General features: G+C 37.5%; 1 protein-coding gene across 1 annotated transcript in view; it reads left to right on the top strand.

Annotated features, from left to right (window-relative positions):
- The window catches only part of MYO3A (myosin IIIA), a 114,322-nt gene that overhangs the window by 87,247 nt on the left and 13,303 nt on the right, over nt 1-13,772 (top strand). The window contains exons 26-32 of the mRNA XM_071428785.1: nt 1,584-1,789; nt 3,942-4,053; nt 4,689-4,851; nt 5,495-5,581; nt 8,207-8,330; nt 9,199-10,108; nt 10,763-10,901. Of these exons, the coding sequence (XP_071284886.1) occupies nt 1,584-1,789; nt 3,942-4,053; nt 4,689-4,851; nt 5,495-5,581; nt 8,207-8,330; nt 9,199-10,108; nt 10,763-10,901 (1,741 nt within the window). The remainder of the gene's footprint in view (nt 1-1,583; nt 1,790-3,941; nt 4,054-4,688; nt 4,852-5,494; nt 5,582-8,206; nt 8,331-9,198; nt 10,109-10,762; nt 10,902-13,772) is intronic.

Here is a 13,772-nt window from a genome sequence, read left to right as displayed (position 1 = left end):
AGAGTTCCAGGAGTATTTGGACAATACTTTCCATCACAAGGTGTGATTCTTGGGGTGTCCTGCACAGGGCCAGGAGTTGGACTTGATGATCCTGATGAGTTCCTTCCAAGTCAATATATTCTTATGATTTTATGACCTGTAGGAGTTCACTTAGATCTATGTCAGAACAATGAGGAGCCAGATCTCTCTTTTTTAGATACAGTTGCACAGCTTTGTGGACTGTGAAGGATAATTTCAGTTTAGGTACCACAGTGGTCCAAAGCTATATACTGTTCGAATATTCTAGATGGAAAAAAAAATATTGAATCTCATTCAAATTAATGTCTATGACTCAGTGCATTATCAGCACTTCTAGCATCAGAGGCTGCAAATGAGTTAATTATGTTTACACTTTTCTGATACTATTTTCTGCCATGGACATCCTTGCTTAGATCATGATAGCTAATGCTCTTAAATAAAAATCCACCTTCAGCCCCACTGGTTTACTCATACACAGAAATCTATGGGTGACTGAGAAAAGCATATGCCACCTCAGACTGCATGGAAAAAAAGATATCCATTAGCATGTCCTACTTGTTTGTGTTCAGTTGGCACACTGGTGATGGAGCTAATTAAGCACTTTGCTGTATGGTGCAGCTTCTGTCCAGAACAGAATTGCCCATTTTAATAGGAAACATATGGCTCTTGACGTCCTACACTGGTTTCATGTAACCAACCTACTGCTGAGCTGCATTACCTCCTGGCTGCCTCTTTCTGTTGAGTCAGGTTGAATCTTGAGGAATGAGTCTCTTCATTTGTGTTTTAATTTGATCCTCCCATGAAGCAATTTTTCAAAACACCAGTCAAGGTTGTTTACAGTCAGATTCCCCTCAGCTGGCATGGAGAGGCTGCATCCCCTCTGCTAGCCTGGTACTCTGGGGAGGTGGGAAAATTGCAGCTTTGGAATTGTGATCTTCTAGCTTTGCCATCCTTGGAAGTTTCCTCTTGGCAGGGCAGTTACCATATCACCATCAGTCTATGCAATGAGCAGGACACACCAATATCAGAGCAGTTCAACCAGCCCTTCTTCTGGGGTAGCCTTCATTTCCTCCAGTCTAATGAAGGAATTGAAATATTTACTGGCTTGATGCTGTTCCCCTTCCCATCCATTGATGGATGATTTACTCTCTAGGTGAAAAAGGGTCTTCAAATAGGTGACAGCAATAAAAAGAAAAATGGCTGTAATTACCTAGCAAAAAATGGCTGTAATTACCTAGATAAGCAAGTAAATGTGAGTGTAAGTATTCTGTCATATGTTGGACATCATCGAAATCTGTGAGAATGTTCTGGATGAAATTTGGTACATTTATTTGGAATCAGTGTTTCTTGCAAGTAGTATAAACTATTAGATGCTTTTCTAGCTTAGAAAAGCTAGAATTTTTTTGGGGTCATTTACTTCATCTACTCTTAAACTATCAGCCTAATGACATGTATATGGTTTTGGACATGATTCTGATCATATGAAGTAAAATTTCAACTACACATGGACTATATACCAGTTTCATAAGTATCCTGGTGACAGATCTCTTGTTACTTTTTTGCAGTATTCTCTGATGGATTTGTTATCCAAAATGGTCGTTGGCCAGCCCCATTTTGTCAGGTGCATCAAGCCCAACAACGACCGGCAGGCAAACAAGTTTGACAAAGAGAAAGTGTTGGTTCAGCTGCGTTACACGGGAATCCTGGAGACAGCACGGATCCGCAGACAGGGTTACTCACATCGTATACTCTTCGCTAACTTCATAAAACGGTAACATCGACGTGAAGAAGCTCTTTTCTCTCCTACAATTGCCAGCCAGTGCTTGTTAAGCACCAGCATTGTTTTTGGCATGGTCTTTGAAAAAAATAAAGGACATTTCCTGTGACAAAGAAGGTTATAGGCAGAATGACCAAGAGTAGTTCAGGCACAAGATTAGTAACCTGTTTTTGATGGGTAGGGAAAGATGATGAATCACAGAATGATTTCTGTGATTCAGGCTCTCTGAGCATTTGGGTAGAAATTTACTTGCTTATACTCTGCAAGTTTCTTCAAGGACTTGAGTATTAGAAATGCATTACTTCAAATCAAAGCCAAGAATTTGCAGCCACAGCATCCAAGGAACACCACAGTTTCTCTAGCTCCCAGGCTTCAGCACTGTGCAATATCTGCTTGTGCAAGGGTAGATGATGATTTGGGATTCCTAGTCTAGGGCTGAAAAGTTTATTGAGTGCAATAAACTGCATAGTGTTGTTTAAAATATAATTCATAGTATTAGTCACTTCTGTTAAGAAGCAGAGTAATGAACTCAGTGTGGTTGTATTATTCCTTTAGCTACCTTCTTCCTTCACCCCAAAAATCTGTACTTCTCTCTTACAAATAAAGACCCTGAGTATTTGTCTCAGTCAGAACAGAGTTGTATGGAATGGAAATCAAAACTGGGAAGAAGCAAGCATCACCTATTTGGACAGAAGCACTTAAAAAAAATAGTGCACTAGAAAGAGAGAGCTAGTAGCAGAGTGCTGCAGGTGCACGAGATGAGAGGGGAACAGCAAAGTGATGTTTTTAAAGCCCTGTTTTTGGAAAAAAATAATCCTGGAACTGTTGCTGTTTTGGAAGTATGCAGCTTTTAGAAGAGTGCAGCATGGAAAGAGATAGTTATCACTACATGATGTGCTGTAGCTTTTGGTGACTGATTTTTATTTAAAAAAATCCCAAACTTAACTGTTCAAGTAACATAGATAAAAGCAGTAAACATAATGGGGTAGCTCTCTAGAGACTGTGCCCCTGATTACAGTGAGACTGTGCAGATCACTGGCACTGAGGACGTGGCCCTCTAAGGAAAAAGGATTTTTATTAAATGTATGTCTTATTTTGGTTTTGGGTTTTTTTAGTAGTTGAGAGTTACAGGTAGACCTGAGATAATGGCATCATTATTTGGTTGTAATAAAAATAAGCCAATTCATTGTGTTTTACAAAAAGAAAAAAAAGGGAACTGTAGGTGGTAATGAAGAAATCGACATTGTCTCTTTTGTTATTCCATGAGCAAACTGTTACCATCATTTAAAGCTGGTAAACCCAGGCTTTGTGTTTAAAGAACATAAGCCTGAATAACAAGAAAACCAGAATGTACTGTCAGGAAGCACATATAATTAATGTAATTTTCTTAAATTAAAAAGCCAAGATAGATATGGTTCGTTTTGTTATAGAGCATTTTGGAAAGTCCTGGAACAAACAAGTATTTTCTATCCAGCAGCTGAGCTGGCGTATCACAGGTAATTTTTATGAGTGAGCATCGTGACCTCTTTTCCTAGTCAGAATTAATTCTGAGTAATGAGTTTGCCAGATTAAGTGCTTACAGATGATGTGTCACAATGGCACTTACATGTTCCAAAAGGATCTGCAAAACTGATTCCAAGGAGGTAACAAGAGCTGGGATGCATCTCAGCATCTATTCAGATAGTAAGTATCTCAAAGGCAGATGGTCTAGCACATGAGACAAGATAGGAAATTTTTGTGACATTTCTAAATATAAAATAATATAATTTAGACAGAAAAGCTTTTAAAATATTTTTATTTTATTTTTATATTGCCACTGAAATCACTTTCACAGTATGTAGTGAGCAGGAAAGAAATGTTGTGCTATTCTACTTGGGTTGAATTCTTTTTAAAAACCTTCTGGTGTTGGTATAGAATTAAAAAACTCTCCAGGGTTTGTAATAAGTCACTCATCCACTTTTGATTGAGTTCCTTAGTACTATGTAAATAAATAACTGCACTTTATTTCATATGCTGGTTTTTTTTTTTTTTTAAGTGCTATGTTTTCTTTCATGCAATTGTTTTTATTACTTAAAAGAATGGTTTAAATGTATGTGCATGTATTATCCTCCATTAATCAAATAAAGAATCATGCATTTGTCTTTAGGTATTACCTCATCTGTTACAAAACAAATGATGATCCTCCAGTCAGCCCGGAGACCTGTGCTGCCATCTTGGAAAAAGCCCACCTTGACAACTGGGTTCTTGGAAAAACTAAAGTAATTTTTTAATATACTGTATCTTCTTCATTCCAGTATGCTATTGTTAAGATATTAAACAATTTGTTTTCTCACCCGTTTGGTTGGAGTAGCTGTTGGTCTCTACTCTTTTTAAAAAGTTAAGACCTTAATACACACCAGGAATGTGTTGGCAACCCTTGTTCTGGATTCATTTTTCCGGACTTATGTGAATTTCATGCTTGATAAAAGCAATTTAGTAAATAAACGATGTTTTAGGTTTAAAATTGGGAAACGGAGCAATTGAAGGTTCCAGATATGGATCATGTTTATATAATAATGTACATTACATTTGTGAGGTTAACAAAACTGTCAGCCTTGTAGTTTTGAAAACAGATTTATAGTTACAGACTGAAGGTTTGCACTGGAACTTTCAAAAATCTTGCCATAAAAAAATTAATAAGCAGGGACTGATGAAAGATGCTGAAGAGAAGAGTAAGGTAAACTAATATCCCAAACAATGAAAATGTTATCTCTAAGAATTATCCTTTAGGTACTACAACTGAAGGGTCTGTTCATCATTTGAAACCAGCTTGTAACTCTTGCTGATCTTAAATGGATTGAGTGAATAAAGGGCGGGAAGGTAATTAAAACTTCTGTTTGTTTCTCTTTTTAAGGTATTCCTCAAATACTATCATGTGGAGCAGCTGAATTTAATGCGGAAGGAGACAGTTGACATGATTATTTTGATTCAAGCTTATGTCCGAGGGTGGCTGGGTTCGAGGAGATACAAAAAGATAAAGGAACAAAGGGAACAAAGTGCTATTAAAATACAGTCAGGTAATAGCTTTAAAACATTTAACATGTTGCTTAAAGTTAGTGCATGTGTACAGTTGATTGATGAATGTGCATGCTGGATGTGGATTTTGCTCTTTTCCTGCTGTTACATTTGACAAAATATCTTATACTTGGTCATATCTGTTCTTATGAAAAAAAATTTCTTTTAACCAGGTTATTACAATCTCTTTACTGAAATTACATTTATCAGTGTTATATTTAAAAGGCAATTTTAAGAATGGAAGGATGTGATTGCACAGATGATACTCTTATTAATAATATTCTGGCATGCACTGACAAGGTTGTATAATGTAATAATGAAAATAAAATATATTAACTGTCCTAGATAATAAGGCAAATTACCCTGTTGATGGAGGCATCAACTGATTTTTTTAATACTTTCAAACATAATCTTATTTTACATTCTGATTATCTTGTGTTTTATATTCATTTGTTTCATAATAACTTTATTGACCAGAAAATGTATTTTTATGTAGATTTATTATTTGTGCTTGTTTGCCGTGTTTTCTGAAACATAAAGCCTATAAAATATTTATGAATATTTGAATAGAGGTCTGTAATTCCAGAATATTTTTATTCTTTTTTGTACCTAGTGGATTACCTAGTTTTTAACATCTCTTTTCAGCTTACAGGGGGTTTGTTGCTCGTAAAGAATACAAAAATGCAAAGCATAATAAAAAAGTGGAAGAATATATGATCAAATTTCAAGCAAGTAAGAATTGTTTGCTTTCTTGGCTTTTAATGTGTTATACATACACAATATGTTGACCCAGATTCTCACTATACTGATTGACTATGCTCATTTGCATGTTCTGAGGTATAACTTATCTATTATATGTCTATATACAGTGGCTGAAATGGGTGACTCTGTTACCTGCACCTCAGAGTGATTTAGGCATTTTCAATGCTGTGAAGTGGGATGCTCAAATGCCATAGCAAACTTTGTCAGTAATTACAAAGGTGACAACCCAAATGTAATCTAGTGTTGCCAGTGCCCAGGCTGTCTAGATTTAAACAACCTAAGATATGCCTTCGTGAGTATATACCACCACCAGTGGTGGTTTTAATCATTGTCAGATGCATCTGTTAATTGCACTGGACGAGTGTGTACTGAAGATCACTTCACTGCAGTTGGTAAATCTTTATCTGTGTAGGAAACAATCTAAAACCAGCATAAAATCCAGTAATGTGCCAAAAATTATTACACATCTGAACACAGCCAATTATATTGGAATATTTAGCAAATGCAAAAGTATAAAGTTACCATTTTACTCTGTTAATGTCCCAAGTGTTTCTTTTTGTCCACCTTCTTTCATGTCTGCAATTGCATTTCAACTTCTTCAGTGCACAAGAAGCCAAAACTCAAATGAAGTCCATTTTTACTTAGCTCTCTCCATTTTTTCCCCCATTTATTTCTAAAGCTAATACAAAACTTCTCTTCCAGTTTGAATACAAAGCTTATACAGCAACTATATCATTACGAACTTCTCAGAAAACCTCAAAAGTGAACCAGAATAGTCTAAAAAGACCAGATGCAGCTTATATTGCCATGCCTATTGATAACTTGTTTTGTTTCAAAACTACTCCTGTTGAGTTGCTTTTATATGAAAGTGGAAAGAGAATTGTCTCAGAAGTCCAGGAAACTCAAGAAGTATTCCAAGTGCTTTACAATTTCCACTTTTCTAAGGCTCTGTCAGACTGCAATATAAGATCCAACTGTGCTGCTTCCAATAAGTATTTGTGTTTCTTTGTTATATCCAGTTATATCCAGTTTTTGCTATATCCAGTTACCAAGGTGTAATTTATGCCCATTTTATATGGTGCTTCTTACATTGATTGACTGCACCTACTGGTGCCCAGGCTGGTCTAAGTTATGGGTGGGGAATGCTAAAGCACATAAAACTTAGCACTAAGTTATATGAATGTGTTGGAACAGACTGCTAATGCTCCCTTCTCATTTTCAAGTGAGCTTGACCTTTTCACTGTTATGCAAAACACTCTCAGCAGAGCTGAAGAGTCCCATATATACCATGTCCACAGGATATTTAAGTCACCTGAATCCACTATCCCCATACTCTTGGTACTGCATTTGGAATTAAGAGTTCAACAGAAATATTTTGACAAAACACTATGTTATTTTTATTTTGCCAGGGATTAGCCAATTTGTGCTGAATCCTTGGAATTGCAGATTTGTCCAAATCGCAGCAGTGGAGACTGTGCCAGTTCCCAATAGGAAATTATTTGCAAGTTCAAAAGTTTTTGAAGCAAGATTATGAATGCAATTCAGATTCTGATTAGGACACTTCAGTGTAGATGTCTAAATGTGATCTAGATGTCTAAACTGCTGTTATAGTCAGTAGAGCCTAGGGTTTGAATAATTTTATTTAAAATCAGCAAATGCTCAGCTCATTTGCCCTCATACCGGTATCTAGTGTCATTCGAGGTGCCCTGGTTATCTGGTCTGGCCTCCAGCTTTCTTTCACCTGGTATAGCCAACTTTTCGTGTCCAGAAAGTCCCATCTGTCCTGTTCTTTCCGCCAGCTCCATGTGTATGCCTTGCTATCCTGGAGCACTTCAGATGGCACCAGATACCAATGTGCTGGCAACTGCATCCAGGCCCCAGTGACCTGTCAGCACCTAGGTGGCCCAGGGAAGGCCCATGTTTGAGTCCTTATTTCTGATTCAAACCAGAAAATTAACCTTGTGCCTCCCACAATGCACTGGTAGGGAGTTTCTCTGCCACAGTGCACCTGGTTACTGTGGAGCTTAGCACATCTTTCATGTTGAGCATTTTCATTTTGAATAATCAGTCTTTGCAGAAGGAGCATGAGCTAAGTCTTCTGTAACTGCTGAGCTATAAGATTCTCAGTTTCTCTCTGATCTATTGAATGTTCAGCTAATTCCAAGCCTGTGCCAGTTGACAACCTGGTAATCTCTATAGGCTGATAATCAGGCATTTCCCATGGAGATGAAAGACAGAGTCAAATCAATTGCCTGAATCAGGCAAAGCAGGTACATTAAGCTCAGAGTACTGTGTTCTCGAGGCACTTGTACAGCTCTGTGCTTCTGTTTTATTCGGCATCTTCCTATATTTTCTTTAGTCCAATAAAATTGAAGAAAGAACTTGTTGTATCCTCATGTAGAATGGGTACAGCTTTCTGAAATCTCAGAAAGGTTTTATGGGAATCATTTCAGATGAAACATAATCATAATAGGCACCCTGGTCTGTATTTCCTTATTAGCTTTTGTTTAATGTTGTTAGTATTTGACTGTCTGAAATGTATGTGGCACCCATTGCTTGTTGCCTAAGGTTGTTTTGCATTACAATTTGTATCAGTTGCCAGAGGATACTTACTCAGGAAGAAGAGAAAAGAACTAACTGAAACAAGAAACAAAGCAGCAATAACAATTCAGTCTCACTACAGGGGATATAAGGAGAGGAAGGTCTTCAAAAGCAGGAGGTAGTGTTATTTTCTCTTATGTCACTCAAACGTGTCCCTTTCCAGTAATTACAGCACTGAATAACAACATTATAAGATAAGAGTGAAGAAATTTAGGATTATTCTAGATATGTATGCAGAAGTAATGGATATTTATGTGAAGGTTTTTAATGGCAGCAGCCAATTTTCTTATCTTTTCAAGACCAAGGAATAAAGGCACATTTAGGAGAAAGATCAACAATGCTGTACCTACCTGTAATGTTAATGTAACCTATAGATGAGTCTCTTTGGAATTAGCTCATAATAAAAAAAATGTTCAGACAAGAATGAGATAGATATCTGCAAGGAGCTGTTCTTGTTTTAAGACTGTTCAAGATAAGCAAAGGTGATGACAGAGGAAACACAGAATACCTTTAGGATTGTGTGTATGTATACATTCTTGAAATGCTAAGAGGATTATGCCTTATGTTTCTGTTAACATTTAAATTAATACTGTACTGTTTTATCTTATTATTTATTAATTCTTTACTGTTTTACACTACCTAGATTGTCTTCATGGCAATTTTCCATTAAGTTTAACAGGGATGTCCCTTTTAACTTAAGAGATGATGATGATGATAATAATATTATCCCTTTAACTTTAAGAGATACTACTACTGCTACTACTACTACTACTACTACTAATAATAATAATAATAATAATAATAATAATAATATAACAACAGAAATTGCTATCTTTAATTCTTGCTATATGCACTAAATCTTTCCCATGTTGCAATGTATCAAGTTGCCAGTTAGTATACAAAGACCACCAAAGGTAGTTGTAAAGTTGTCTCTATTCTTCATCTCCTTCAGCTGTAATTTTTGCCTAAAACTCTGTTCTATTCAGGGAATCACTTAGAAAGCAAGAAATTGAAAATGCAACTACTAGCAAGAAGGAAAATGATGAAGAACTTCAAGATCCTGAGGAAAGTCCAACAGAGAGTGCCCTCCCTAGAACAGAAGAAGAAGCAGCTGCCATAGCAGAGGATGAATTATCTGCTGTGGAATTCCTTGAAGCACAACTGCAGCCAGCTCAAAATGATACACTGGAAGAGGTAGCAACTGAGGAGACTCAAGATGAACCTGATGCTGTCACTGACAGCAAGTGCTCTGGGTACAGTGACACAGGGAATGGAGAGGAGCAACAGCAAACATCTAGTGAAGGAGAGGCAGCTCCTGTGAAGCAGAACCTGGCAGCAGAAGAGGTTAGTGAAGGTGAAGAACAGGACTCTTTGGAAGAGTTACCCAGCAAATCTTCTGTCAAAACCTCAGCTGAACCTAGATTCCAGCAAGAGCAAGATAATCAAGATACACTCAGTGCAGACTGGCAAAATCAAGAATCTGCTGTGGTCCAGCCAAGGACCGACAGGGATGTGGAAAGAAACTACCTAAAGCGTGAAGCAGTGATGCCTACAGGAGCTAAAGGAATCACAAGAAAAGAGTCACTAAGAAGAGGCTCATGGAAGCAGGCTGAGGCAGAAAAGCAAGGTTTAGAAGACAAAGAGAAGGCAGCAGTAGTAATTCAGAGTAATTACCGGGGTTACAGAAGGAGAGGACAACTCAGAAAAGAAGGGAAACTACCTTGCAAAAGTCAAGAGAAAACAATAAAGGAGCCAACAGTAGCAATACACGTTCAAAATAACAATCCCCAAACAACAAAAGGTAGGGAAAGCACCAGTACAGAGGCTGAAGACTCTAAGACACTGAAGGGAGACTCAGAGAAAGAGGCTTGTGATTTGGCAGCCTTTTCACGACAGGTAAGAAGCTTGGAAGCAATGTAGGTGGAGCATAATAGTCTGAGCAGTGACAGAATGGCAAAATTGTTTTACTGACTTCTATGGCACCAAGGTTTTGCTCTCTCAACTAAGACAGAGATTTTGTAATGTGTGCTCTATGAAAATGCATATTTTGGTTTGCAAGTGAAAACAGCCTTTTCAGGAAGGGGGAAAAGTCAGAGTACTGGCAAAAATAATATTAATCTGATTTAAGTTAAATGCAGAAGCTTTGCCTTTCAAATGTTTGTTTACCCATCAAGGTCCCTACAATTCAGTACACTTGTGAAATGTCCCTATAAATGAAACTAAAGCTGCTGTGCCAATGTCAGAGACTTGCACATGTGCAGAGAAGTATGCCTACAGCTGTAGAAGCAATCTTGCATCAGGAAGGCACCATCTGCTCATGTGTGTGAACCAATGAGAAGTAGCTGTAGGACTGGACTGCAGTGTTGAGTTTCCTATATGTCTTTTTTTTCCCATCTTAATTTTTTTTCAAGAAATGAGGAGGTAAATGTGGTAGGGGTGTGCACTGCAGTCAGTGGAGCAATACCTTTTAAATTAATTCCCTATTTTACCTTTGATTACCTTGGAACATGTATACTTATTTCTAAAATAATGTAAAAATATATTTTTCAGATATCAAAATTATCTGAAGATTACTTAGCATTGCAGCAAAAACTGAATGAAATGATATTGTCCCATCAGCTGAGACCTGTGATGATGTCCAAAGATAAGCAAGCTAATGGCCGGCTTTCTTCTCATGTTTGTCAGTCAGGTAATGTTTAACCTTACTGTTGGCAGAATTTTCATTTGTAAACAGGACCGACAAGAAGCTACTCCTGGTCATGTCAGGGAACAAGTAGATGAGTTAATTCCAGCTTCTCATATTACTCTGTGTATTTTTGTACTAAGCCCCATATCAGTAGGTGTCTGGAACACAGTTTCCAGATAAATACCCAAACCTGGTTGGGATTTCTGTATTTACCTTTTTTTTTTGTCTTTTGTTTCAGTGCTGCTTAGGATTGCTGAATGAATGTAGACATACTATCACTAAGAATACTTTTATTTGGTAAAATTCCATATTGGCTCTAGTTAACTCAGTTGTCTCTCAACTGTGTGTGCTATTGTTATGATATGGAACTATGCTTTCAAAACACAACAGTTTTTTAGGTAATATGTCAAACAATTTACTAAAGTTTATGACATATATGCTGAGTGAATTTTTAGCTATCTATAGATACAACTGAGGTTATTCGAAACCTGTAACTCCTACCCATGTTGGTGGGTATGTTGCATGTATTGCATGTATTGTAATTGCATATTAAGTTTTATTAATATTCAGCATCCATTTAACTCACACATTTAAGAGGGTGTGACCTCTAGAAATACATTTCAGAGTTATTTATATTCTGGTTGACATGGGCAGTGAATATTCCCAAAATGCAAACATGCTTTAAACAGCTTGGGTGGCAGTGGGGAAGAGTACTGGGAGAATAAAGAGGACATGGGATTCTGAGCATGCAGATCATTAAGACCTGAGCTCCACCAAAAGGACCCCAAAGACCTGTCTGAGCAGCTAATACCTCTTCTGTTGGAATAGATGTAACAGAGAATTTTCTCAGTTCATGTCCTGGGCTGCAGATGTGGAAGAAGATGAAGGCAGATGTGGCAGATAAGTGGCTGTGTCTCCATTTGTGTGGCAAGGCTTGTGTGAGCTCACTGCACTGCCTCTGGGGAAGAGCTGGGATAAGATCTAGGACTGTCTCTCACTGCCCAGAGCTAGTTGTGCTATTTTCATTATAACATTGTGGATTCAGTTGTCATGTGTGATGAAACTTCTTTCTGTTCCCATGACTACATTGAAAAGATCTTAAAAGTACTTAAATCCTGCTTTGGAGTCCTCTCAAATGGGCAAGCTGCTAAAATGAGGGTTGGTGTTTACACCTCTTAAGTGCAAACCAGCTGCTGGTAGGTTATCTGTGTAGTCAGCCTGTTTCCAAGACCAAAGTCTGCAACAGAAAAGAAATGGGAAATGGAAAACTAAGTGCCATGACCTTTGATTAAAGACAGAGCAAGGTTTGTGATTGTCATTAATGGTCTTATATTGAATCCTCTACTAAATACTGCTGATTTTTTGACAAGATAAGCCTGAGAAATTAAAAATGTATGCTTAGGAAAATACCTCTTGGTTCTAACACATTTTCCAACAGAAGTTAAAGAAAAGAGGTAGATAGAGGGAAAGGGAATATACAAATCCTTGTTTTATCAGTTAAAAATCTCATCAGTTGCAAGAGTGAACCAGGTGAAAATGTACCAGTATGTTCCTGCCATGTGCAAAATGCAGTGAAGTCTACCCTTCACACTGCTATTCATTTAAGTAGCTTTACAGGAGACAAAAGCTTGCCAGGGTTTGTCATCTGTGCATCTAACCCTGCCTAAAGGGGTGACCAGCTCTTCTCTTCCCTTTATCACTGAAAATGTCACGCTGCTTTAAAACCCTGTGGTGTCACAGTGCAGAAGCTTTCCAGTGGTAAAGTGTGCTAACCTGTCCACTGAAAAACCTTTCTTGGTGTGGAATGTGAACTTTCTTTTTCCACCCTTGAATGTAATTCACATGACAGGAAAACTGTTTCTTTTCCAGCTATGACCAATGCACAAGGTAGTGAAGACAATAATCCCACAGTTTGCCTCTAAGCCAGTTGGAAACTGGCTTTATCACAAAGCTGCATTGTCTTAAGTAGATGTTTATCATAGCAAACACAATCAAACTAGATGCAGAGAATATTTAAGTAACAATATGCCTGTGTTCAGTTCATTTAAGTTGTACTGTCTAAAACACAGGAGTTACCAACATTCTGGATATCATATTTTCTTCCTCTATGCAATATAGTAAAATATCTACAAAACCCCCAAAGATTTGAGGTAAGGTCCTGCAGATGGTGATGCTAAAGTGAAGCAGGTAGACGAGGTGATCCACTGCCTTATTAACAGGGAGGAGCCTTCCTGTCTTCCTGCCTACATTATGTGTTACAGTAGGATTTATCCACACTCATTTACAGAAGGATATGCTTTTAGTGCAGCTTTCCCTCTGTAGCTGCTTTTCCTGTCCTACTGTTATGAAGGCAGGGATTGTTGAGCTTTAGGTGTTTTTAAAATTATGTGGTATTTGCCTATTTGTAATTACGTCAATCATTTATATTTATTTACACTTTTTCATCAGCTTCACTAGTTATTATGATGTTTTACAGAATGAATTGCACATGAATTGTATTTTATAGCTAGATAGGAGAGCTTGGCTGCCTTTGTCTGGGGGTAGGTGGCCATTGTGCAGTAACACAATTTAGCCCTTCCTCTGATACAATATTTTATTACATCTGCTACCCATAGAAGGGGAGGAACTGAGGGGACAGCCGATGGCATACTGTGACAAATGTTCACGTTTTTTAAATGGTTTGCTTGTTTGTTTGTTTGTTTTCAATAAAAATGCAAAGCTTGCAGTTCAAAGAACATCTGAGCAAAAGGTTAATTTAATCTTAAATCCACAAGGTTGAGTTGTTCTTAAATGAGTTTCTTTGTTCTTATATAATGCAGAAAGCAAGCCACACAAGGTTCCTGGAAAAAACAAAATTCCCTGTGGCTAGAATCT

This window comes from Agelaius tricolor, unplaced genomic scaffold (assembly GCF_023055355.1).
Source record: "Agelaius tricolor isolate 1412-34295 unplaced genomic scaffold, bAgeTri1.0.p SCAF_6, whole genome shotgun sequence".
Classification (NCBI taxonomy): domain Eukaryota; kingdom Metazoa; phylum Chordata; class Aves; order Passeriformes; family Icteridae; genus Agelaius; species Agelaius tricolor.
This window is presented reverse-complemented; position numbering and strand designations above follow the sequence as displayed.